The 26,083-nt window shown below is 32.4% G+C and overlaps 1 protein-coding gene across 1 annotated transcript; it reads left to right on the top strand.

Moving 5' to 3' along the window:
* The first annotated feature begins 1,794 nt into the window (after positions 1-1,794).
* LOC148610999 (NFATC2-interacting protein-like) lies at positions 1,795-24,914 on the top strand. The gene is made up of 8 exons (XM_088591006.1): positions 1,795-1,921; positions 11,603-11,834; positions 15,647-15,800; positions 16,106-16,246; positions 17,329-17,479; positions 18,158-18,302; positions 19,434-19,558; positions 20,367-24,914. Exons 1-8 carry the CDS (start codon positions 1,880-1,882, stop codon positions 20,529-20,531), a joined length of 1,155 nt encoding a protein of 384 aa, XP_088447132.1. The 5' UTR covers positions 1,795-1,879; the 3' UTR covers positions 20,532-24,914.
* The last annotated feature ends 1,169 nt before the right edge of the window (positions 24,915-26,083 follow it).

Here is a 26,083-nt window from a genome sequence, read left to right as displayed (position 1 = left end):
ATAACACTGAACATTTTACAATAGATATCATTTACAATACATTTATGCTAGAGCCCATCCATCCAAACATTATCAAACGCCTTCTCAAAATCTACGAAGGTAAACTTCCTCTTTTTCTGTTTCAGAATTTCGAAAAATGAATGTAAGGTAAATAAATTATCTACAGCTGAGACTGGCGAAAACCACACTGATTTTCTTAAAGTATTGAAAAAAAAATCCGAATAACTGTTAAGGTGGTCGCTCAAAATAGCAGTAAAAAGCTTGCTAAGGCGGCTCACAATTGTGATCGGCCTGAATTTTTAGGGTCATTTCTCTCACCCCCTATTCTTACATTCCAATAAGGCGAGAATTTGGTTATATACCTGTATCAAAAACTAAACTGAATAAAAGTCCATACACTTCTATAAACAGTTGCGATGTACTTTTAAAGTACTTCTTTGTTTACAATTTATATTAACCCGAAGCTTTGTTGTTTTTCACTTTGCAAATGCACTTAAAAATGTTCGCTTTTTCTATATATTTGTTCAACTCACCATTAGTTTGATCTAAATCAATATCATCAGTGACAAGTGGATCTGATTCTTCGTCAGTATTGGCACCGAATTACTGTTTAAGTCTTTGAAAAAGTCAAAAAGTAGTACGTCCATAGAAATGTTTGGTTGTTCTTTTTTTTCACTACTCCTACAACGTAAGAGGCTGGAATTCCGTTCTTGAGTTTTCTACCCATTTCAGCCCTATATCGTTTTTTAGTTTGGAAACTCCTTGCTTTGGACAAGAACCCTTTTACAAGTCTTTTCGGCATTAATATATATTTTTTTGCTAGCTGGGGTTCTTGTCATATTTCTTTATATACGTTTTCTAAATTTTGACGTGCCTACTTGCAATCTATTCACACACTTTTAACCCTTTTTGGCTCTAGGCTAAAAACCACTAATTCCACTTTCCATAGGCTTCTATGCTAATTTCACAATATTCAATGGCTTCTCTGGACTTTACCTTAACTTTAACCTGCAGAGGACTATATATCAGCATGATTCTACATATGTCAGCTCACAATCCTCAGAATGGCATGTGGGGTTAGCAGACTTGCAGTGCAGTACTGGTCACCGGAAGTGAAGGGTCTATAAATAGCATGGGAAATCCCAGTGTTTTCACAAGATAGGGGTATATTTAAAAATCATTGTGGAGATTAGGCTTCACATCACAAGAAACAAAATGCACCTATAAAATGTACAGAAATGTTTTTCCTTTCAGAAACTGTTTAAATTTTTTAAATAAGATGAGAACTTTTTTCACAGCACTATGAGGAACAGGGGTAATTTCTGCGTAGGACTATTTTTGCGTACGTTCCAAATGCTCATTGGTTGAATTGGTGGTCTGTAACCTCTAGGCGTAAAAGTCCCGATAGTTCGTTTAGTAAAACCTATGAAATATATGAAATAAAGATTCAACAATTTTATTCAAGCTTTTCGAGTTAACATTTTCCCTCAGTATTTGTTTACATCTAGCAGACTATAGGTTTAAATTTTTGGTGAAGCATTTATAGCTTTCTTGACAATGTTTTTCAAACAGAATTAAAATTTTAAAACAATCATTAAAAAAATACTTTTATTTTTGTCTAACATATCGAAATTCATGTCTCTAAATACCATAAAGTTGTCACATTTTTATTTATTTATTTATTTATTTATTTTTTTTTTTTTTTTGGGGGGGGGGGTTTCAAATTATACCGTCCGTTGTAGTCAAATACAGTTTTAATGTGTAGTTTGGATCATTAGGATATATTTTACATTCGGAATATCCTTCCGATTATGTTTTTTTGATTTCGGGCGCGCTATTTTTAGGTTTATGGACAATACGATCACTGGGTCATGAACAGATGAAAGGACTTAAATTTGTTACAATGACTGAAGTAGAAACGGTAACCAACATTCTATGGTGACATTGAGTGATCAGCTCTGGGAAACTTGAACCGCTGAATGAATGGGTTGAGTTCGCACTAATAAAAAAATGATAAAATGCTGATAAACTTAGTGATCCTCAAATTTTGTTAAGTTATGTCAGAATTGATTCGTATTTCTACAATGCACGTACTACTAGACCTTCGGGTATTTTTTATTTAAACTGAGTATCTGTTCTTAATGAAGCACTAGGTCGCTTTGTTTATAGTCCCTATTTGTAATTGTAATCATGTGATTCATGATTTTGAAAACAAATCAGGATCTCCGTTATACATTAGTAATAGTATAGTTAACTCCTTAACACTGTTGTAAAAGGGCCAATCAAATAAATAACAGATGGTGACTACTATTGCAAGAGCCAAAATGTAATGAAACTGTTCAAAAATAAATGAAGACTCTTCCATATAACATTTGATAGAAAAAATTTATAACACTCTAAGATATTTGCAGACCCATCGAAATTTTTTTAAGCACATCTGACATTCAGTCAGACACAAGGTGATGACTTGTCTGACCGAACGACAATTTGTCTGACCGAAAAAACTCTGAACAATTTATCGACACGCTAACATTTTTGATGGGGAGTGGGAATCTCCAAGTACATTTTATTATCAAGCTGATTTTAAAACTACTGGGTATGGGCTCTTGAATTTGTTAATTTGTCACCATTATTCATTTTGGCTAGAGTGTATCTGATGAGTCTTCATAAACGAAACATGTGTACTTTGTTTTGAGTTCTTTGTATTATATATTGTTGATTTTTTAAATTTGAAATAAAGTATTGTTATTAAATTATAAAATCTATTCTCAATCTCTGGCATAAAACATAATCATTTCAAAATTCAACATTTCATCTTGATAGTCAAAACATTCACTGTCTTCATAATCATCATCATTGTCAAATGAAAATTTGTTTTATCAGATGTTCAATTATTAATCTTTATCAATTTCGATATAAAAGAAATATACTTTATTATTTTTTCATTATTATTTTGACAATATAATGACCGCATGTTTCACATGTAAACGAGTAGCGAGACAACGGAAGGGACGATATATCAAAGGACGAAATGACGTGTAGCGAATGAACCGGAAGTTACATATTGTTGTTTACAATCAAATTGATTGACTATCTCGCTAGACTGTAGACTAATTCACATAATTATTAAAACGTTCTAGTTTTATTATTCACAAAAACCACTTCAGTTTTGAGAAAATCTTCTTTAACGTAAGAAAAAAACATCGGACACCCGGGCCGACAAGCAACATGTATTTACTGGACCCGGGACAATTTTACTGGACAGGTCCGACGGTCCGGCAGGTTTCGATGGGTCTGTATTTGGACGATATTTTAGCTCTAAACAACAATGATCCCTATACTTGTACTAAAGATATGTTTCCTGTACAACTGTCTTTGAATAAAGTAAGTAGTGATAATAAAGAATATTTGTTTCTTGGCATTCATATTGATTATGGTAAACATAATCCTAAAATTTACGATAAAAGAGAAGACTTTTCATTCCCTATTGTCATCTATTCCCTTTTGGATTGTGACATCGTTGGTCACCATCATATGGCATTTACATTTCACAACTGGTTTGATTTGCTCATGTTGTAACAATGTTTCGGATTTTAACGAAAGGAATCTTTATATACATTGTAACTTAGAAATTACTAAATCAAGTTTTTCAATATTACAAGCTTGTCAAAACATTCACAAAATTTTTCAACTGATACAAGGAGCGTATTCTCAAATAGAGATGTACTTGTAAATGATTAATACATGTATGTGCAAGTATCTCTCACTCTTTTTTACTGTCATATTTTACACATAGCACAGGAAGCTCGAAAGTCACACTCATCCAATAAGAAAACAAAACCATTGAATAGGCTCATAGGGATATAGTTGTCATATTGTTGTCAGACCGTTAAGGATAACATTTTTTTGGTATTTACACTGATTTGCTCATAGGGCTTTTACATAGAAATTAAAACACTATATTTAAAAGCACTTTTGACATGACATGAGTTGTGTCCTCATTGTATGACTTATGATATACCCTGATTCTCTATCCTGCAATGAGAAGAGTTGGGATTGATTTTACACATAATAGGGACATAACTTTATGTAGGTTTAAACAGGACTGGAGCTGGTATGTCAATTAAGTGCTTAGTTCATGCATTTGTATAATTTACATTCAGTTTCTTTATTTCTGTTGTAAAAAGGAACTTAAACCTTTTTGAACTGATTTTTAGGTGTGTTCAGTTGTGTAATATTTTTTCCAAAGTGGCCATATTTTAAAGGGGGAAGGTTGTGATCATGCCAATGTACTTTAACCCCACCATAATTTTTTACACTTGTCCCAAGTCAGGAATTTCTGGCCTCTGTATGTCTATGTTTTGTTTTCACCTTTAAATTATGTTTATGTTACTTGAGTATATATGTGCAACTCTTTAGCTGTACCTATGTGTAATGATGCAGCTGTAGCCTGCCCTGTGGTATGAGGTTTCCTTGCCTTTCATTGAAGACCAGTGGTTGGTCTTGGGCTGACATTTTCATCTCATTTTTATCCAAGTGGGTTTGTTGTCTCTTTGAGATATACACCATACATGTACTTGTTCTTGTTATATTTTGTAATTTCTTATAGATACATTGTACATATACGTATAATTTATGATTACTATTTCCATTAACAAAACTATTTCATTTTATTTCTGTTCTTGAATAAGTAAGGAATATATTTAATGAAAAATTCAACAATCTCCTCTTACATGCCCCCATAAAAGTAGCTACATTCTTCTTTTTCTGTATTATTTGAATTTTCAGCAAAAAATTATCATGAAATACTGTGATTCTTGTCAAAACATGTTGGGAAAACAAAAACTTGGCAAATCTGCCACTTCTAGAAATGTTTGAGAAGGGCGATCTCCTGCTCTAAAATTTGTGAAAGTAATTTCCTACCGAGTATTTTTAATTTTAAGTATAAATTACATGGCTTTGAAAAATTAACAATATTTTTTTTTCAGGGATCACCACAAATAAATATTCATGGGCGGGGCAAATCAACCTATAATTCTATGTTCCATGTTGATAGTCTTTGAAATATCTAATCAAGGTTTTTCATAGATTCTAGAGGTCTGTAAATCTGATTTGATAGTCTTAGCTTATATTTTGCTTCAAAATAAAAATTTCTTACTCAATATTTACATGTTTTTGGTTATAAAATTTGGTTTTGTTATAAATTTTCTAAAATTTAAGGGTTAAGCTCAAAATTCAAGGTTGGGGCAGTCCCAATCTACATTTTTTGTAATTTAAATTAGACCTATCAATTGTGCCCTTCAGTCACTGCATGTAGGATCTAACAACACTCCATTCTACTTCTGATTCTGTTCTGATGACCTTTCTCATCAGCCAATTGGATTTCATCTTTGATGATTTTGAAAGCATTATTCAAAGGAAAAAACTGAAATTCTGAAAAGGTCATCATAACAGAAAGTAGAATGGAGTGTTGTTAGATCCTACATGTAGTATACCAGTACATATTGTACCCAACTCATAATGTTTATTGTGGGTAGATAGGTAGGCAATTCATTTTATTTTAAAATTCAGACTCCTAAACCCAGATTTTAAATGATCAATAGCAGTGTTTAATATCTTTTTAATTGTCTACTATACATGACAAAATATGTTGTCGTACCAGCAGACAAAGCCCAAAACAACATGGTTTTTGTCTGCAAAATGTTTTATATCCAATGTTTATTATCAGAGGTAGACGTAGAAAGTGATAGCAGTGATAAGACCTACACTGCTACCACTCTCTCCAAAGAAGAGATTGTGGAAAACCATAAATTTGTGCTATCCTCTTTTGGTCTCTCTACCAAGGACGATGATTGTGATTTACCGTCTATGTACTGGATTCCTAAACTTCACAAGAATCCATACAAACAACGTTTCATAGCTGGATCTGCAAAATGTACCACCAAACTTCTTTCAAAACTTTTAACTTCTATCAAAGAGGGTCTACAGTCCTACCACAACACTTGTTACTCCCGTAGTTGTATTAATTCAATGTGGATCCTGAAAAATTCGAAAGATCTTTTGGAGACAATCAGTTCAAGACTATTATCTGAATATAATAGCATTAAAACCTATGATTTTTCAACACTGTATACTTCTATTCCCCATACTCAGTTAAAATCCCTACTTAAAAACATTATACATCGTTGTTTTTTCCAAAAAAGATGGTACACCTAGATACAAATATATAGTTTATGGTAGAGATTCCTCATACTTTGTAAGAAATAATTCCAAATCATCTTCCAAATATACAGAGGAAGATGTTTACAAAATGCTGGAATTTTTAATTGACAACATATTTGTCCAGTGTGGTGGACATGTTTTTCAACAAACGGTCGGCATTCCAATGGGAACAAATTGTGCTCCTTTACTTGCTGACCTAATCCTTCACTCTTATGAGGCTGACTTTATAGCTGATCTGATCAGAAAGAAAGAATATCGTTTGGCTAGATCCTTCAATCTCAGTTTCGGCTATATAGATGACGTATTATCTTTAAACAATCCTAATTTCGGGGATTTGATACATCGCATCTACCCAAAAGAACTTGAGATAAAGGATAATACAGACACTGTGAAGTCAGTCTCATATCTTGACCTACACTTAGAAATCGATGGTAAAGGAAAACTATTGACCAAACTTTACGACAAACGTGATGACTTTTCATTCAGAATTGTCAACTTTCCTTTCATCTGTGGCAACATCCCTTCGGCACCTGCGTATGGAGTGTTCATATCACAACTCATACGTTATGCCAGAGCTTGCCGAAACTACGCAGACTTTTTGTATCACGCTAGAACTCTAACAAATAGGCTTTTGGAACAGGGTTATGTTGCTACAAGATTGAAATCATCACTTCAGAAGTTTTATGGTCGTTATCATGAACTCGTGGATCGTTATGGTGTATCCATCAGCACCATGAAAACTGATTTATTCAATGGGTCATAGTTTTCCTTCCCTCGTTTGTCTACCCCGGACTTGACTTTTTATGAGCAACTCTGCTGGTGTTTCTAGAGAAGCAGAGGACGCTTACCCTACTGGTGCACCTGGTCCATGCTCCCAGTTTTTAGTGGAGTCCGAGTTGCTCATTTACTTTTGTTACTTTGTATGTATGATTTTAGTTACTTTATGTTCTTTGTTGTGTATGTCTGTTTTCCGTGTCTGGTCTTTGTCCTGGATTACATTCTTTTGATTACCGCTATAACTTTAGTTCCCTTGATTACTCTTTTAAAGATGAAGAATACAATTTTGGCTGAAAGATAAAAATGATTTTTTTAGGGTAGGCCATTTTTTTATGGGTAGGTATGTATCAGGAAAACAAACATAACTTTGATTTAGAACTAACTTAAAATTACATTAAGGCATTTTTTGTTATTTTCTAAAACTTATGATTTTTCAACTCTTTATACTTTATTCACCATACAATGTTAAAATCCTGGCTCAAAAAATTATACATTGTTGTTACTCCAAAAAAGATGGTGTACCTTAATACATTATGTATTACTTCATTACTTCAATGGCAGAGATTGTTCATACTGTGTAAAAAACAATTCTAAATCATCCTCCTAATACACCAAAAGATATTTTCAAAATGGTGGAATATTTATCAACAACATATTTGTCCATTGAGGTGGATACGTTTTTCAACAAATGGTCAGCATTCCAATGGGAACAAATTGTTCTCCTCTAATGGCTGCCTATTCATTAACACTTATTAGGCTGACTTTATATCTGATCATATCCAAAGGGAAGGAACATAGTTTAACCAGATCCTTTGATCTCAGTTTCAGCTATATATATATACACTACTGACACTGCGAAATCAGTCTCATATCTTGACCTACACTTAGAGGTTGATAGTAAAGGAAAACTACTGATCAAACTATACGACAAACACAATGACTTTTCATTCCATAATGTCAACTTTCCGTCCATCTTTGGCAACATCCCTTCAGCAACTGTGTTTGGAGTTTTCATATCGCAACTCATATGTTATACCAGAGCTTGCCATAACTATGTAGACATTTTTGTACCACAGTACACTTCTTACAGTGATGCTTCTGGAACAGGGTCTTGTTGCTACAAGATTTAAGTCATCACTACAGAAGTTATATGGTCGTCATCATGAACTGGTAGATCATTACAATGTATGGATCCATCAGTACCTTGAAAACTGATTTGTTCAACCTGTCATAGTTTTCCTTTTCTCTTTCGTCTACCCTGGACTTGACTTTTTAATGAGGAATCCTGTGGGTGTTTCTAAAAAAGCAGAAGACGCTTACCCTATCGATACACTTGGTCCATGGTTCCAGTTTTTAGGGGAGTCTGAATTGCTTTGTATGTATTATTATGGTTATTTTATGTTCTTTGTTGTGTGGGTCTGTTTTCCATGTGTGGTCTTTGTCCCTGGATTACATGTACATTCTTATGATTTTGGCTAGAATCTTGGTTCCCTTGATTACTCTTTTCCAAGACAGCAGGTTATGTAAAAGCAAAGAAGGTCCAGTAAAATTCACTTGTTACCAGACTTCCTGTCCTGTAAACATATTTTAAGTTTGGCATATATTATACATGTACATATGTTCAATGGTCAAAAGATTTTAAGCACTGTAAATGAGCGGCAGTGTATCTTTTCTGCAAAAGTATAGTTTTTTTTTTTTTGTCATCTGTAGGAAAAATCTTTTCAGAAGGGCAATATAAATCAACAATAATGTATGTGATATTTTTGCTATCTTCCAAATACATCTATGCTAGGTTGATTTACCACATTAAGCCATCAGTAAAGTGTTGTTTTTAAGTTTAATTTGTCCTTCTAGGTGAACTATATTAAAGAGAATAGTAAGCTCCTTTTAAAAAATGATTCACCTCTTGGTACTCTCTGCTAAATATGATAAAATTGTCATGTAAAGTGTAAAGTGGATTTTGCTTGTTGCTTGCTGCTCACAATTGTGTGGTGAAATCAAATTTTATCTTTTGCTCTCTGTTCACAATGGTGAGGTGAAATCAGATTTTATCTTTTGCTCTCTGTTCACAATGGTGAGGTGAAGTAGATTTTGCTTGTTGCTCCCTGTTCACAATGAGCTTACTTAAAAGTTAAGTAACAACATACAACTGATGGTCCATGACATCCAGTCATTTATAGCTGATACACCAAACAAACAAACCCCTTATTTACTGTTATGCACAGATAATCATTTTATACTGGTACAGCTGGCTGACTATTTATTTTCCCAAATCTTAAGAAAGTGAGAAAAGCTATGTTACTTTGAATAACTCGATGAACACAAAGTAATTGGGTCAGAGATAAGTGTATAGTACTTTGTACTTACTTTGCCTAATATTCTGTGCTGCAAATTATAGGACTGTCTGAAATACCAAAAATGTTTCCAGTGGATGGGAAGCATAGAATTTTTCAAAATGTGTGTCACGCTTTACCATATAGCATAATTTTCATGAAATTATAGATATCAGACCCCAATACAGCCACATTTTTAATCTTCATCTTCATCTGTTATTGTCAAATGAAAAGTACATGTAAGTATTTTCCATTAACATACATCAACAAATTATATGCAAGTTAACATTTGCCTACAATATGTTTTTAAAGAAAATGTAAAGAAGTAATGACAAAATAACTACATGAATCATATGTCACACACTGTTGATTAGATTTGAAGTAATGCCTACAAGCTGTGACATAGGATGCACATCTATACCTTGTGAATTGTGCATCCTATAAAATATTAAAGTATTGCTATCAATTGTTTCAAAAGTGACAACATTAACAACTTTAGAAAAACAGACTGACGGCTGACAAACATATCACCACCCTGTTTTAATTCTGTCTAAAACAGTTATTTTGAAATCACAATGATGACAAAAATGTATTAATCTAATGCTAAAAAAGAAGGTGATCAACAAATCATTGTATGTACATGTAATAAGAAAACGCTTCTAAAATGTATATATTTTTTTAGAAATTACTACAGCTAGAAACAGGCAGTAATTCCTTAAAAGAAAAAAGAAGCAAACAGTTTCGTTGTATAACTATTTGAAAAAGAAACCCCCTTACTGATGCTGACATTCCACAATATAAATTTGTTCATTCATCAAAGTTCTAAATAGAAGCCCCAACAAATGCTGGACATTCCACAAAATAAGTTTGTTCATTCATTTAAGTTCTAATTAGTGTGTGTATTCTTAGCTCAATGTTCTCAATATATGTAATGGGGGGATGGGTATTCTAAGATTGACGTTCTCAATACATGTAGTGGGGGTATTCTTAGCTCGATGTACTCAATTTTCTCATTACATGTAGTGGGGGTATACTTATGTTGACATTCTCAATACGTGTAGTGGGGGTATTTGTAGCTCAACTTATCAATACATGTAGTAGGGGATATTATTAGCATGACATTCTCAATACATGCATTGGGAGATATTCTAAGCTCAACATTCTCAGTATAAGTAGTGGGGGTATTCTAAGCTTGATGTTGCATGCAACCTCTTGTTGTATTTAGCAACCATTTGATCATTGCCACTGCTGCTGTTCCTGTATTTAACAGCAGAGTAGTCAGATCTGTCTGACCCAATTTATATCATAGATTATTTTCTGAAAATTGCACTCAGCAGTATCATAACATTCAAAAGAGCTTAAACACTGAGGCTTCATTCCATTCACTTGGTAGAACTTTTTGGTGATGGATTTGGTCTCCAATTTTGGTAGTTAAGAGTATTCCTTATTTACATTTTATTTTTGGATTTAGATCTACCTATGTATTTGATTCTAATGTTACTAATAATGTAGCTGTAACAATATGTACACCTATTTCGGCACATTTTATTAATTTTTTCTACATTTTAGCATGTTGAACTTAACCATTTTCTCAGTAATATATCCTCTGATAAGTACATTACTTTAGGAAATTTGCCACGCTATATTTTTAACTAGTTTAGTGTGTACATACTTATTGAAGATATTTAATATGCTAACAAATATATGATATATACAGTGATGCAAGTCCAGACATACTTACCATTATTTAAATGCTGTACTCTGTATCCTTTATACCTGTAGATACATGGATACATACTGTTATTTAATGCCTCCATGTTCTAGGCTGTACTCTATCTTTTATACCTGTAGTTACATGGATACCTACCGTTATTTAATGCCTCCATGTTGTAGGCTGTACTCTGTATCCTTTATACCAGTAGGTACATGGATACATACCGTTATTTAATGCCACCATGTTGTAGGCTGCAGTCTGTATCCTTGCAGTACCATAGTTCATATAAATTTGAGATGATCATTACAGTTTGTAATCAGACATTGAATTGATAGAAAACAAGTTTTTTGGATCTCAAAGGTCTTAATATTGATATAATAGTGGAACTTTTTATATTTGACAATTTTATGTACATGTACATGTATATCAGTATGTTTGTAGAGCAGGAAATATCATGAAAAGTATGTACTATCTTGTTATTTTTTTTTTAATTCAATATTTTCTTTTTTTTTTATGTTTATGAATGCTAAATTATCATGTACTTAAATTTTTCCAGGAAGATCCTTTTAGTCCGGTAAAAAAATGTGTGAATGCAAGTGACAGCGAGGACTCACCAGTGAAGTTAACAAAATCTAAGTCTGGAAGAAGAAGAGGACTGGCAGCCAGACTAAAAAAAGCTGAATCAGAAGAAATCAAAGAAGTGTCTGATCATGCAGCTGTCTATTCTACTAAAGTCTCCAAGTTTTTTGGTTCAGGTTCACTGTCACTGACCTCCATTATCAAACAAGGTATAGTTTGGTCATTATTACTAAGTCAGCTTCACATAATGACCTCCATTATCTAACAAAGTATATAGTAGGATAGCAAGCTATCGATTTTTTAGAATTTAATGCACCGGAATATAATACAGATAAATTATATATATCGATGAAAGCTAATCAAAATATCAATGTCATACGATTATAGTCACGTCTCTTACAAAATGGGGTCAAACATCAATCATGATTTTAAGGAAAAAAATGTTATATCATTTTTGTAGACTTTCTTCCCTTTGCTGTTAAGAAAAAATCCAAACTTTTTTCATCAGATCAGTTCAAATTCCATCTCATACAAGAACCAATAGCTGTATTTAAGAAAAACTAGCAAATAGTGCCATATGCAGCAGTTTTTTGGTAAACATGCCAGAAACTTTCAAATTTTAGCAGTTCATAATGAAAGGCTGACCTTGACCTTTGAGGTATCAAAATGTAAAATAAGAAAGTAAATATGTAAAAAAACACATTCTGAAATTATTTTTTTTAATACCTAATATTTGCAGTAAAATATCGAATTTTGTATTTGAATAGCAGGTTTGATAGTCTCATTTCTCCATTAGTTCAAATACAAGTTCCAAATTGATCCATTTTGTGAATGTTTTGTATATTTGCAAAGATAATCATATAATACTAAGTAAAACTGTTTAGTACATCTAAGTTTTGTATAATCTTCTAAGTTCTTGACAAAATTTGCGATGAATATGGAGTCTTAATCACTCAAAAGAGCCTCAGCGAACCTGCCAATAATTACTTGTTGTCCTGGCTACAATGAAACCTATCATTTTGTTGAGTAACAGAAAGTATGTATTAATTTTGGAAAAAAAAAGACAATACCAATAATGCAATAAATGCAATTGAAAGAAAAAAAGCAGAAATAACACTTCTTTTTCGGTTAAAATTGATTTTATTGCACATAACAAAACAGTGCATGATTGTATCCTAATTGATTTCGTATTAGTTTTTTGTTTTACTCCATATCGTCGATATTCATTATAAAAATGCTAGTACAAGCCAATAGAAAGAAACAAAAAGACTTTCATTCCATTGTATTGTGGTACCAGGTTTTTGAAAGGTCATGAAATGTGACAAACACTATACTGCTTAAACACTTTTTCTGACCAGTTTGATTATTTGTGTCAGCGGCATGTTTTTTTTTTTTTTTTCAGTTTGAAATATTATTAGCCATTGCCTTGGAATACTTTCTTTAAAATAAAAACATAAATGTTACTAATAGTACCCGTGTGTCGAAAGAATAGGTTCTTAACAGAGTTTAGCTGTCATAAATTAAAAGCGAGTAAAAGTATTGAACATTCTGGCAGGTAAACCAAATGTACAGCATTTGTTCGCTGAGGTATGCAGTGGATTCCTGTTAATCAAATTAAGTAATCTGTAAGAAAATAAACTTTGGAATTAACAGGAATATGCAATTGAATGAAATGATCATTTTCGTGGGATTTTACCAAATATTTTCAATGTTTGAGTGGGATATATTCTTTTCTCATGTTTAATTAGATTCGTGTCTTAGTGTCTATTCAAACGAGAGAGAAAATGTTGTAAAAACACTGAGGTATTTCACTTATGATGTACTATTGTTATTTTACCCATTTAGGTACATTTTTGAGTAAATTTTGAAAATGAATTATGCAGTTAAGAGGACTTTTTTAATTTTTGGTCTTATGTTATGCAAATAAGAGATTTTTTTACATGGATCATGAGATGGGAACTGGTTTTTTGTGTTTCTATGCAAAAACAGAAATATGCAATTAACAGGTATGTGATTAAGTGGAATCCACTGTATCATGCTTGGTTACTGCATGCATAAGCGACAGAGAATTTTTAAATTGCCAAGATTTTGAATCATGGTTTATTATACAGTTATAAATGCAAATAAGAATTTGCATACAAAAGTCGTGATATTAATTTAGCCCTAATTTAATATACAGTTGTTGTATATTGAGTCCATGTTCTTCACAAGGTACAAAAAAAATGTATTATATTAAATCTTACTAAATTGCTGTGGAAACCAACCTTTCATCCGTTAGATACTTTATATCTTGATACTGTGTTGTGCATTATTTTTATATTTTGTTATTATTGTATGTGTGGTTGTGTGATTTGTATGATATGATGGTGTCCTCTTGTACACCTATTGTGTCTGAGGTTATCAATAAAGTTGTCTTGTCTTATAGAGAAAGGGGGTTCCTAGACATTGAAAGTTTGAATGACCATGCACGTTGACCTATAGTCTATTATAATCCGGAATTAAAACATATCATACTCAGATTACTCCAAGTCTTATAAATGTCACTTGAAAAAAACAAGCGGATATCCAAATAAGAACACCAATACAAAATTCTATCTAAGATTTCTTGCAAACTAATTAAAATAATTCCAGCAGAATAAATAGTACACAACATGTCATAAGTAAAATGCAACAACACAAGAGTGTGATTTTGACTTAGCGTACTAGTTATTGACAGGCCACAATATATTAGAGTATACACGGAGCGCGAGAAATTCCGCAATTAAGAGGTAGCTTATACCACCTATATTGACCTTTTTGTTTACTAATTAAAAATACTTCTTATCATTACAAAAAAAGTGATAGTTCATTCAGAAGGAACCTGGGTACAAAATATATACATTTAAACCCACTGTGGTCAATAAATGTGCATGAGTTTCATACCATTGATGAAAGTGGCTTAAAATTAGCACAAAAGTATGGTTTGCAAAACTGTCGATATTTTTTTGCATGACAATATATAATTAAAAAATCCAGCTTCATGTAATCCTTAATGCTTACTTTGAAAGACACTTAGATCATTTACAATTTTTTTTACGTTTTCATAATCAAGATTGACTTTTTAACAGCCTGTATTTGTGAAGGAAAATAGGACGCCCTCACAACACACATAATTTTACAATTTGTGACCACAATATGTTTTACGACAATTCTGATTTGAAAGAAGAATGATTGAGCTAAAAAAAATGATACCAAATATAACCGTATTATATTTTGGTGCATTGAACTTCGTTATTTGAAGACATTTTAAACCTCTGCCATCCTACTAATAGTTTGGCCACAAAGTTAGCTTAACATGATGACTTCCTTTGTATGGTCTATTAGGACCATAAATGTACAGTCAGATCTGTCTTAGTGACCATCTGTTTCCAGCAATAGCCTTACTGAAAAGACTGAATGAAATATCCCTATGTAATGTGTTCTGTCTTGGCTTAGATAAAAAGAACACCTGCCTTACACTGTCAATGATCGAGATTTTGCTCACTCTTAGAATGTTATAGCTTATAATGATAGGATGAATGAAAATATTCACAACAGCAACCGTGACAAAGTGAATTACAGTCTTTCGGACATATCAGAATATCATATCCCATTTCACCTCTTAACTTGTTCTTCTAAGCTTATGAAAAAGTCTAACATGCTGCATTTATACAAAAAAAAACTTTTCTGTTGTAAAAACTTAACCAGTGAGAGTATGTTTCCGTTAAGATAATTTTTGGTCTAGCGATTCTACTTTCCAAGGCAAAACAGTGTATTCTATTGGCATATAATTAAATATATGTACAATGTGTGTGCTGTTAATCCTGTGACAGCTCCTTTATACGTGTATCAAGCTGCATTGACATTCATTTACTCATTAATGCAAACTTAACTACATTTATGTAAATAAATTGCGTAGTGATTGATTTTTAACTTAATTGTGTATAACACTAGCTTTTCAGTCCAGTATAATGTGAAGTGCTGCAAATTTTGTGTGTTTCAGATTCAATAAAGAGACCCCACACAGAGAAAGTCTCCACTGATGAAGATAACTGTAACCATAGTAACAGAGATGGAAGGCTTCAGAAAGAAAATGTTATTGGAAATGGTGCTGGAGATGCTGAGGTTATACTTGAGGATGATGATGAACTTTTGTGGTAAGACATTTGATCATTGTCAGAATAACTTGTATTGTTTTCTTTCTGACTTTTTGGTCGGGGGTTACAATATTTTATCTACATATATAGTATGGGTAAATATGAATTTCTTTATATGTTCTCAAGTCAATTGAGTTTAGGCTTCACAATGTATTATTTAGATACTGAAGTATAAACTCTCATTTTTTATGAGTCATAAACAATGGATTTTATTGTCTGTATGTCTGTTAGTTAGCTGTATACCGGTAAGTCTAACATGTATTTTGGAATAATAAGTTCCATGTTTCTTTGATTCTGTTTTTCAGTACTCCCAAGATGGCAAAGACCACAGCTGATTTAGTTAAATCCCCCACACCACCACCCCTCAGACCTCCATCTCCTCCAACAGTACAGACAACAATGATAAAGAGAACAAAAATGTCTAAGAAACTGAAGAAAGCTTTAAGGTATAAAGCATGATCTGATGTTATAATTGGCCTCTCTTTCACTACAATCCATGGCAGCAAAAGGAAATAGAAATGCCAAAAAAATAGTGTTCCATAATTGAATTTTGTTAATTTGGAGATTATCCCTGATTTTGCTAAAGACATTGTTATTGTTAACTACTATCATCTTCAGGACATTTCTGGTCTCCTTTAATTTGCTTTTGTCCTCAGGTAATAGACTGTCACACAAGGGCTATGTATCCTGTATACATCCATTTGTTCTTAATACATGCAATCAAGACAGCAATATATATATTTTGATCAGTGTCCCTGCAAGCCTTAAACAATGGGTTGCAATGACTGTTTGTCCTTCAGACAATTATGAAAAATTTGTCTTTTTTGTTTATACTTTTTTTTTAGTTTTTCTAACATGGAAATACTAACTTGAATCAAGAAATAGCAAGTTACAAAAGTGTTTATCGTTAATCTTAATGTAAAATATATACCTGTAAGTTCAAAGTATTGTTTTACCAATAATGACCCACAAAAGCAATGGTAAAACAACCTTGATGATTAAATATACAGACATACAACAAAAGTTTGTTTGTTTTGTACTGTCATGTATAATAGGATTGATAATTCGTATGATAGTGTACTTTGTCATACATTGAGACCACGGAATAATACACATTGTTATCCAGTATAGGAGGAACTTATAAAATCATCAATATTGAAATTGATCCTGTTGACACTATTTAGTTTTTTATCTGTAAGAGACAACAAGGGATGGTGCTTAAGGAAGTACAGCTAGTATTAATGCATTCCTTGTGATTCGGAAAAGCAATTACAGTAGAAAATGAAAAAAAAACAAAATTAAACTATCAACTTAAATGACAGATTTTGAAGTATTTATGGGTTAGTACAATGGTAGTACAATGGTAGTTGTCCTTTATCCTAATTTTTTAGCTGGATCAATGTTGATGAGTTATGAGAAGATATTGTAAGGACAGAGTTATTTGGTAGAATGTGGTTGTTGCATTATAAACTCTTTAAGACACCTATGTCTTGTTTGAATAGATACTTATAAACGATTTATATTATAGCAATATATGTGATGCCAAGGAACACTTAATATCAGACAGACTGCGGACTCCAGAAGATGATGATGTTGTTTACATTGGAGATGATAGTGATGATACCATTACAACCAGAATTAAATATGGCAATGAAACTTACAGATTCCCTGTTAGACAGGTACTGGTTCAGGCCAATCAAAAATGATTTTTCAGGCCTTCCTTTGTCTCTTTTGAGAAAAGCACTGTCAAAGATTTAATTTTAATCAGATTGATAAAACCACCCTAATCACTTGATAGAGACTATGAAAGGGTCAATCTCCTCTACAGACTTCAACCACACTCAGTGCTAAACCTCAACTCCTTATACTGACTAGTATAGTACATGGGAAACAGCTTGACAGAGTAGTGCTCACGCCCAGTGAATCTTTTCACATTCTGTATAGCAGAGCCTATAAGCTAGTGCAGTGGTACATACATGTGTATATTATAGGTCTGTGGAGAAGATTTTAAAGTGATAAAAATAGTCTCTCTTCCTCTTTGTTTTTCATGAAAATCTTAAAGAAAATGTGAACAAATTTAGGTAAAAATTGCTTTAAATTATATGTATAATTATCATTGAAAGAATGACTTCCTTTTGATAAGTGCTTCTTTGATGAAAGTTTCTTTCAATCATTTTGATTTTTTTTATTAAAGAAATGTAGAATTTTTAGTTATTCTGTAGAAGAATATTTAATTCAAGACTGTGACAAAAAGATTGCCTCCTATTAATCATTCTGGAGTTATAAAACTTTGAACAGCTTTTTGTCATAAAATGGTACAGGCATTGTACACAAACTGAGCCTTTTGTTTTTTGCAGGATGACTTATTTAAGAACATTATTGGGGAAATGGCTGAAAAGTTAAATGTACAGAGCAGTAAAATTATAATGTTATTGAATGATAGAACAATATACTCTCATGATTCTCCAAAGAGCCTTGGTCTGACTACAGCTGATATTATTTGTAAGTGAGAAAAACTCTCTATGCCTCATCAAAATTTAGTGGCATGTAGATTTTATGTATGTATGTGTATCACAATACAGCTAACAGATATTGTACGATTTTGTGTTGTGTTGACCACTGGTGATTTGATAAAACAATTCTTCCAAAAACAGAAGCAGCAATATGATATGCAAATGAAGGAAAATCCATCCCTAATGGATGAAAATATTTGAATGAATAATATTCAAATGACCTTAAAAGGAAAATCCATCCACCGATTATAACAATAGTTGCAGAATGACGTTGAAACTAAGATAGCTCTATCAATGAAACAACGTATGCTAACTGTGCACTTTTAAACAATCTGACCTAGACAATTCAATCACACCACCGGCCTGTGTGTACATTTGACCTGGACACTAAGATAAAAATAGATTTTACCTAGTTACCACTGAAGGATTTCCAAAAAATCTTCATAGAAATTTAGTTCGATACAGAGATGAATTTATCTCCCCATCATACAGATAAGCAAAATCATACAAAAATGTAACGTAAGTTTTTTATGAAATAGATAAATCATCTTCTCAAAAGTTGTGTTTAATATTAGACCTTCATTTGAATAATTTGTTATGTTTTTACTTGTAATATTAAATCTGGATAGCAGGATATGAATTTTACAATTATAAATCTCAATTTGAATTTATTATTATAATCAACATCAATGTAAATTTTCTGTCAAAGATATTCATTGCTATAATTGCTGTTCTTTGTTTGACCTCTGCTGATATTTCAAGCTGTTCCCCAGCTTTTCATGGCTTTTTGGTTAACTGTGACCTAAAGAGGGTTTTCGTTTCTCTTATCAAGGAAAAAAGATTCTACATTTAGGTCATTATGTACACATTCAAGAGTCATTGGGATTCACAAATTTAAACCATAATAGTTAGGTTAAAACATGTATGGAGTAATCAGTTATACAATGGTGTAAATAGGATGTAGTATGATTTACATAAGTAAGATAGGTATATAATAACTAAAGGTATATCACATATTGCATATCTACTTTTAGGGCGTGCTGAATACTTGTTATACTTTCCATTTGATTTATAAACTTGTGAGTTACAAAGTTTAATAAAGAATCTATATGAATTTTAGATTGTCATGTCAGTCAAGGAGACAGATCTTTTTTAGAAGAAAGCTTTAGTGATGGTAGTGATGCAATCTCCCTGTTTGTTCAAAGTAAAAGAATAAAGCATAAACAAGAATTTAAAATATCTAAGGTAAACATATAGTATATCAAAAGACTGGTTAAAAAAAACCAACTTATTATACTGATGTAATGTTAGTGACAGAAAGACATGTACAATTTGAAGGTCAAGGGTCAAGGGTTTAGGGAACTGTTGCATGTACATATAGAACATAGAGTAGTATTAAAATTGATTTCCTGTCATCAATTAGGTCTCCATTTATGAGTCTTCATAGAACTTTCATTAGCAGGAGTTTGATGTTCCTTAAAGACCTAATCATTTTAAGTTAAGTGGATCAAATATAGGGATTGATCAGTTGAAATTGAACGCAGTTCTTCTATTTAATGGAGCTTTCAAACCTTTTTGTCATGCACATGATTTCTATACACACACACACACACCCTCCCTCATTAAGTTTTGCTGTATTAAGGAGACAGTAAGGCTCTTTCTTTGTCTGTCTTTCAGTCCTTTTATGTACCTTGTAAGGGAAACTCCTGCTAAATTATTCCATGGATATATTGAGATGTTATGAAGCAAGATTATGTTAAGGTGCCTGTGGATGAAGATCATATTAATTGGGTTTCTATTTCATGGATTTTAATAACCTTTTAATTTTTAAAGATTCATATGAAACTATACATAAAACAAGCAACTTGTAATGGGAAATAATCCAACTTAAGTTTATCATGATTGGTATTGTAGTACTGGTTTTTGGAAGAAATTTTGCTGGTTGTTGCCAAAATATTAGTAATAAATTACATTTTTGGCAAGTTTTGTAGGAGTTAAAAAGAGGTCTTTTTTTTTTCATTCAATAATTGTGACTACAAATATTTACTTACAGTATCAAAGCTTTGGTGAAATAATTAGGAAGTATGCTTTACAAACGGACTCTGATCCTGCTAAATTACGACTGCAGTTTGATGGTGAGGACATTACAAGTGATGAAACACCTAATGAATTAGATCTAGAGGATGGTTTCTGTTTGGATATTATACATGTGACATGAGGAGTCAGAAGATAGTTTTTGTTGTGTCTCAGGAATACATCAAATGTAGTCAAATTGTATTTTAATAGCACATCTGGCCAAAGGCCATCTGAGCTATTTCCATCACTTGGGGTTCGCCGTTAACAATTTTTCAAAACTCTTCTCCTCTGACACTACTTGACCAATTAGAACTAAACTTGGTATGAATGTTTCTTGGTGTATCCTGCATAGAACTGTGGTGGAGATTTTTTATTCCTTGAAAAGGATGCCCGTTGTTACAGAAAATATAATATATGGGTTGGACAGAAGTTTCTTGCATATATCTCCAAAACCGTGTGTTTAGCCAAATTCTTAAAAGTGTTCAGCACGATGAGATCTATCTGTGGTCAACTTTTCGTTTTAATCTGTTAAGCCATGTTGGAGTTGCCCTTTTCCAACATTTTTTCCCTATTTTTTTATGTTATTTCTTTCATAAATCTTTTCCCCTGAATTTATCAGACCAATGACTGTCAAACTTAGTATGAATATTCAATCAAGTTATTCTCCATACATCTGTTGTGGGGAGTTATGATCTGTTGAAAAACGAGGCCACCATAACTGAAAATAGAACAATGGGCTCAGTCAGAAATTTTCTTGTACATCTTCAAACAGTTAGATTTAGCCAAATTCTTTCAATTGCTGAAATAATTCTTATGACAAGGCTTGGATCAAAGATGTCGGACAACTCATTGTTCAAGTCGTTGCCATTGAAAGGCAGAAAATGATGTGATTTTACAATTTTCAGCCAATATCTTGAAATCTATGATGGATAGAAACTTTCAATTGCTGAAAAGATTCTTATGATAAGGCCAACGACCCCTTGTTAGACTTATTGCCCTTGAAAGGCAAAAATTGATGTTTTTTGCAGTTTTCAGCCAATATCTTGAAAACTTAATAGATAGAAAGAAACTTTCAATTGATTAAATAATCCTTATGATAAGTCCTACTAAAGTATTCTTTTGAGACAAAATTGCCCTTGAAAGGCAAAAACCTACCCAGGTGGAGCCTCTTGTTCATTTACATGGTTAAATCAAAGTGTTTTGGTTTGGATGTTAATCAGTTGCTGCTTTTAATTATTGCAGTATACAACATGGTTGTTAAGATAGCAAGAAATTCGTTTGACGTAGAACCTCTGTTTGAAGTGTTATCATACAGTTTACCAAAGCAATTGAAGTTTATACTTGAATTAGTATCTAAACAAAAAAAAAATAAAAGATTTCTGTTAAGTTTTTAACGCTTAATGCTTAAGTTATACCTTTTGCCACTGCATTACAATACATGAATATTTTCAGTGGTTGAAAGTATTTTTTTGTAATGTATTGAGTGTTAAATTTTTTATGTACCTTTATTTTCCTTATGTTTCAGTTTAAATGATTAACCTTATTAATAATTGTAAGCTTAAATAATCACAAATTTAAATATGCTAACAATGAAATATTCTGATTATAATGCTTTTTGTTAATGTTACTCTGGAGAAAACTTCATGAACTGAAGATGATTTTTCCTACATAACTGAACAGTCAGAGAAGCAAGCAAAAGTCACACTTGAATGAATGCACTACATAGTGCTTCATATGGTTATTATTTGACATATGCTAAATTACAAATGATAATTGTCTGATTCTCATGTGTAGAAATTAGTTTGCACACATTTAATGATAATCTTTTAGTGAATAATACATGTATAGTGATCATATGCAAATCATTTAAGAACCATATGTAAACTGAAAAATATGATGATTATATCATGCTTTACTCATATGTAAAATGATTTATTATGTAGATAGTAGTGCTTTATTGAATGTTCCCAGTGAAATAAATTTTGATAATTCACACTGTGAAATAAATTCGGTAATTTCACTCTCGGACTTTCTCTCTTGGTCTGTATTTTTGAGAAATATTTCCTAGAAAATGATAGCTTTATTTCACTATTTCATTTGGTATTTTTCATTTCATTTACATGAATCATTTAGAGGTTAACATTCTACAAAGGCTTTTTTTTTTCACTGTTTGTTTTGTTCACCATCTTAACAAGAGATGTTAATGACCATACTTTCACAGTACTGATATATAAAGTTTAATAATTATAACTTCATTGATAATAGCTTTTCCTTATACTCTACATCAGTTGGAGAATAAAGCATTTCATGTTTTATGTTTTACAAGTTAAAGTTTCTAATGGTTAATTTTTCAGTAATACTGTCAACCAGTTTATTTCCATGGATACATATTTTTGCACTTTAGGGTGTCAATCTGCTATATAATTTTGCATGATCATCTGAAAGATGTACATATATTGTTTTATTTAGAGACTTATTCATGGTGGGTAGTATATAAGAATTACTTTGTCCACCTGTCCATCTGTTGTGGTTTTGTTAAATTTATCTTGGCTCCCTTTTAATGAATTTCGCATATAGCATTATAGAAATTGGGCTTATGTTGTACGAGATTTAAGTTGCTATTCAATATCAACTTCCTATAAAAAGTCAGGGGTATGCCGAGCACAGCAATGCTTGCATCTTCCTGTAGAAGTCAGGGGTATACCTAGCACAACAATGCCTGCAATTTTCTGTAAAAGTTGGGGGTATGCCTAGCACAATAGTGCTTGCAACTTCTTGTAAAAGTTTGGGGTATGCCTAACACAACTGCTTGCAATTTCCTGTAAAAATTGGGGGTATGTCTAGCACAATAGTTCTACAAATTCCTGGAAAAGTTGGGGTATGCCTGGCACAATAGTACTTGCAACTTCCTGTAAAAGTTGGGGGTATGCCTAACACAACAATGCTTGCAATTTCCTGTAAAAGTTGGGGGTATTTCTAGCACAATAGTTCTACAAATTCCTGTAAAAGTTGGGGTATGCCTGGCACAATAGTACTTGCAACTTCCTGTAAAAGTCAGGGGTATGCCTAGCATAATAGTGCCTGCAATTTCCTGTAATGGTGGGGGTATGCCTAGCACAACAATGCCGGGCAATTTCCTGTAAAGTTGGGGGTATGCCTAGCACAACAATGCCTGCACCTTCTTGTAAAGGTTGGGGGTATGCCTAGCACAACAATGCTTGCAATTTCCTGTAAAAGTTGGGGTATACCTAGCACAATAGTTCCTGCATATTCCTGTAAGTCAAGGGTATGCCTAGCACAATAGTACTTACAACTTTCTGTAGAAGTCAGGGGTATGCCTAGCACAATAGTACTTGTAACTTCCTGTAGAAGTCAGGGGTATGCCTAGCTCAACAATGCCTGCAACCTCCTGTAAAGTTGGGGTATGCCTAGCACAATAGTGCCTGCAATTTCCTGTAAAAGTTGAGGGTATGCATAGCACAATAGTACTTGCAACTTCATGTAAAAGTCAGAGGTATGCCTAGCACAACAGTGCCTGCAATTTCCTGTAAAGGTGGGGGTTTGCCTAGCACAACAATGCCTGCGCCTTCCTGAAAAATTTGGGTATGCCTACCAGAACAATGCCTTCAACTTCATGTTTTCACAATTTTTTTCTCCTCATAAAATCGCTCATAAAAATAAGTTGTTCTACAGTAATTTTTGTTGAACTATTATTCCAGTATTCTCATTCCTGTTGTATAGAGGGAAATTATAATTGTTGTAATATATATATAATTGTTTGTCAGGGATGTTTTTTTTTTTTTGAAAGATGAATTTTTTTTTATTATTTTCATATAAAGATTGTTGTAGAATCTCTTATTGTTGTCTCCCAGTGTAATACTGTGTGAAGACAAATGCTATTCATGAGTCTACTTAATAATATGCATCATTTTTTGATTATCAGTTTGTCCAGAAAGTCAGGAATGTAAGTGTTCCTCCAGATTTGACAGATTGTCATATATTAAGTTTCTAGATGATATATTAAGAATGGCACATGAATGTCTTTGCTGGTATTTAAGTGGTCAGAAAGGTGCAAAGAAGAGGTGTGCAATGAATATGGTTTGAGAATAAATGTATTTTCTTCTAAGCTCACACTATTTGATATTTATGTACCAGTGTTTGTAAGATTCAGGCAAACTGACATTATAATTTCACTTAAAGAAGTCTTCTCTTTTTTAAATGACCATTATTTGACCTTTGCAACACTGGATATGTTTGGAATTTTTTTTTATTAGACTGTTGGAAAATTTAGGTTTTTGATGGAGTTATCTGCCCTTGAAATGTTTATTTGCAGTGCCTTTCAATGATTTAACAACTCTTTTACCAAAATTAGATACCAGCAGTCATATTACAACATTAAAGTGGTAGGTTTTTTAATACCATAATTCTACACTGCCAGATTCTTACAAAGACTGATGCTTGTTCATTGAAATAAAACGAAATAGATTGGTTAGTGAAAATAAATTATAATAAAAATAAATCATTATCAGAGTTATATTAAGAGTACTTGTCAAACAAAAATTGTTGTATCTTTTTTTTTTGTATAAAAATAAGACATTGAATTGTTAGTAAAAAAATTAAGCTTTAAAATGTTATCATTGTTTTCTTACCATGTATTGAAAATAGCACAACTATGTTGTTCAACTTGTGTTAGTTCTAACAAACCATGAATTCATATCTCAAATCATATGTCAAATTTCTCTTGAACAATACAAATCTGAAATTTCCAAATTAAAACGTCAACAAACCAATGCAATTTGAAAACCTCTGAAATAAACACCCATGAAGACAAGGGAAACCTCTGAAATAGATACCCATGAAAACAAGGAATACCTCTGAAATCGATACCCATGAAGACAAGGAATACCTCTGAAATAGATACCCATGAAAACAAGGAATACCTCTGAAATAGATACCCATGAAGACAGGGGGGGATGGACATTTTGGCCAACTATTTAAGAAAAGATGGATATTTTGACATATTGGAATTCTCTTTTTTTAATGTGTAACAGTGCTTACATTGATTAGGTTCGGGATTACAGTCACCTGATGACTTTCCTTATGTAGTTTATTGACCTATTAGCAAGGAGATTTCAACTTTCACTCAGATATTTCACATGTTAATTATCGTTTTAGTTTATATTTCAATTTTCAAGTTAATATAATATAAACCAACTGTAGGCTTGTCAAATGTTCATGTTTTATTTCTAGACTGCAGCATATCCTTAATGTGCATAAACAAAAACAAACTGTAGATAATGTGTTACAGAGAGAAAAATATAAATACAGTTTAATATCATCACTAAAATTGATATATGTTTGTCAACAAAACCTAAACAATCACACTTTATAGCTGATCAGATCCCAAAGAAAGAACATCGTTTGGCTATAGCTGATCAGATCCCAAAGAAAGAATGTCGTTTGGCTATAGCTGATCAGATCCTAAAGAAAGAATATCGTTTGGCTATAGCTGATCAGATCCCAAAGAAAGAATGTCGTTTGGCTTGATCCTTTCATCTCAAATTCCGCTATATAGATGACTTATTATCTTTTAACAATCCTAATTTCGGAGATTTGATACATTGCATCTACTCCAAAGATCTTGAGATAAAGGATACTACAGACACTGTGAAGTCAGCCTCATATCTTGACCTA

Source organism: Perna viridis, chromosome 7 (assembly GCF_037379345.1).
Source record: "Perna viridis isolate PV_CMFRI_1.1 ecotype Kerala chromosome 7, ASM3737934v1, whole genome shotgun sequence".
NCBI classification, from domain to species: domain Eukaryota; kingdom Metazoa; phylum Mollusca; class Bivalvia; order Mytilida; family Mytilidae; genus Perna; species Perna viridis.
This window is presented reverse-complemented; position numbering and strand designations above follow the sequence as displayed.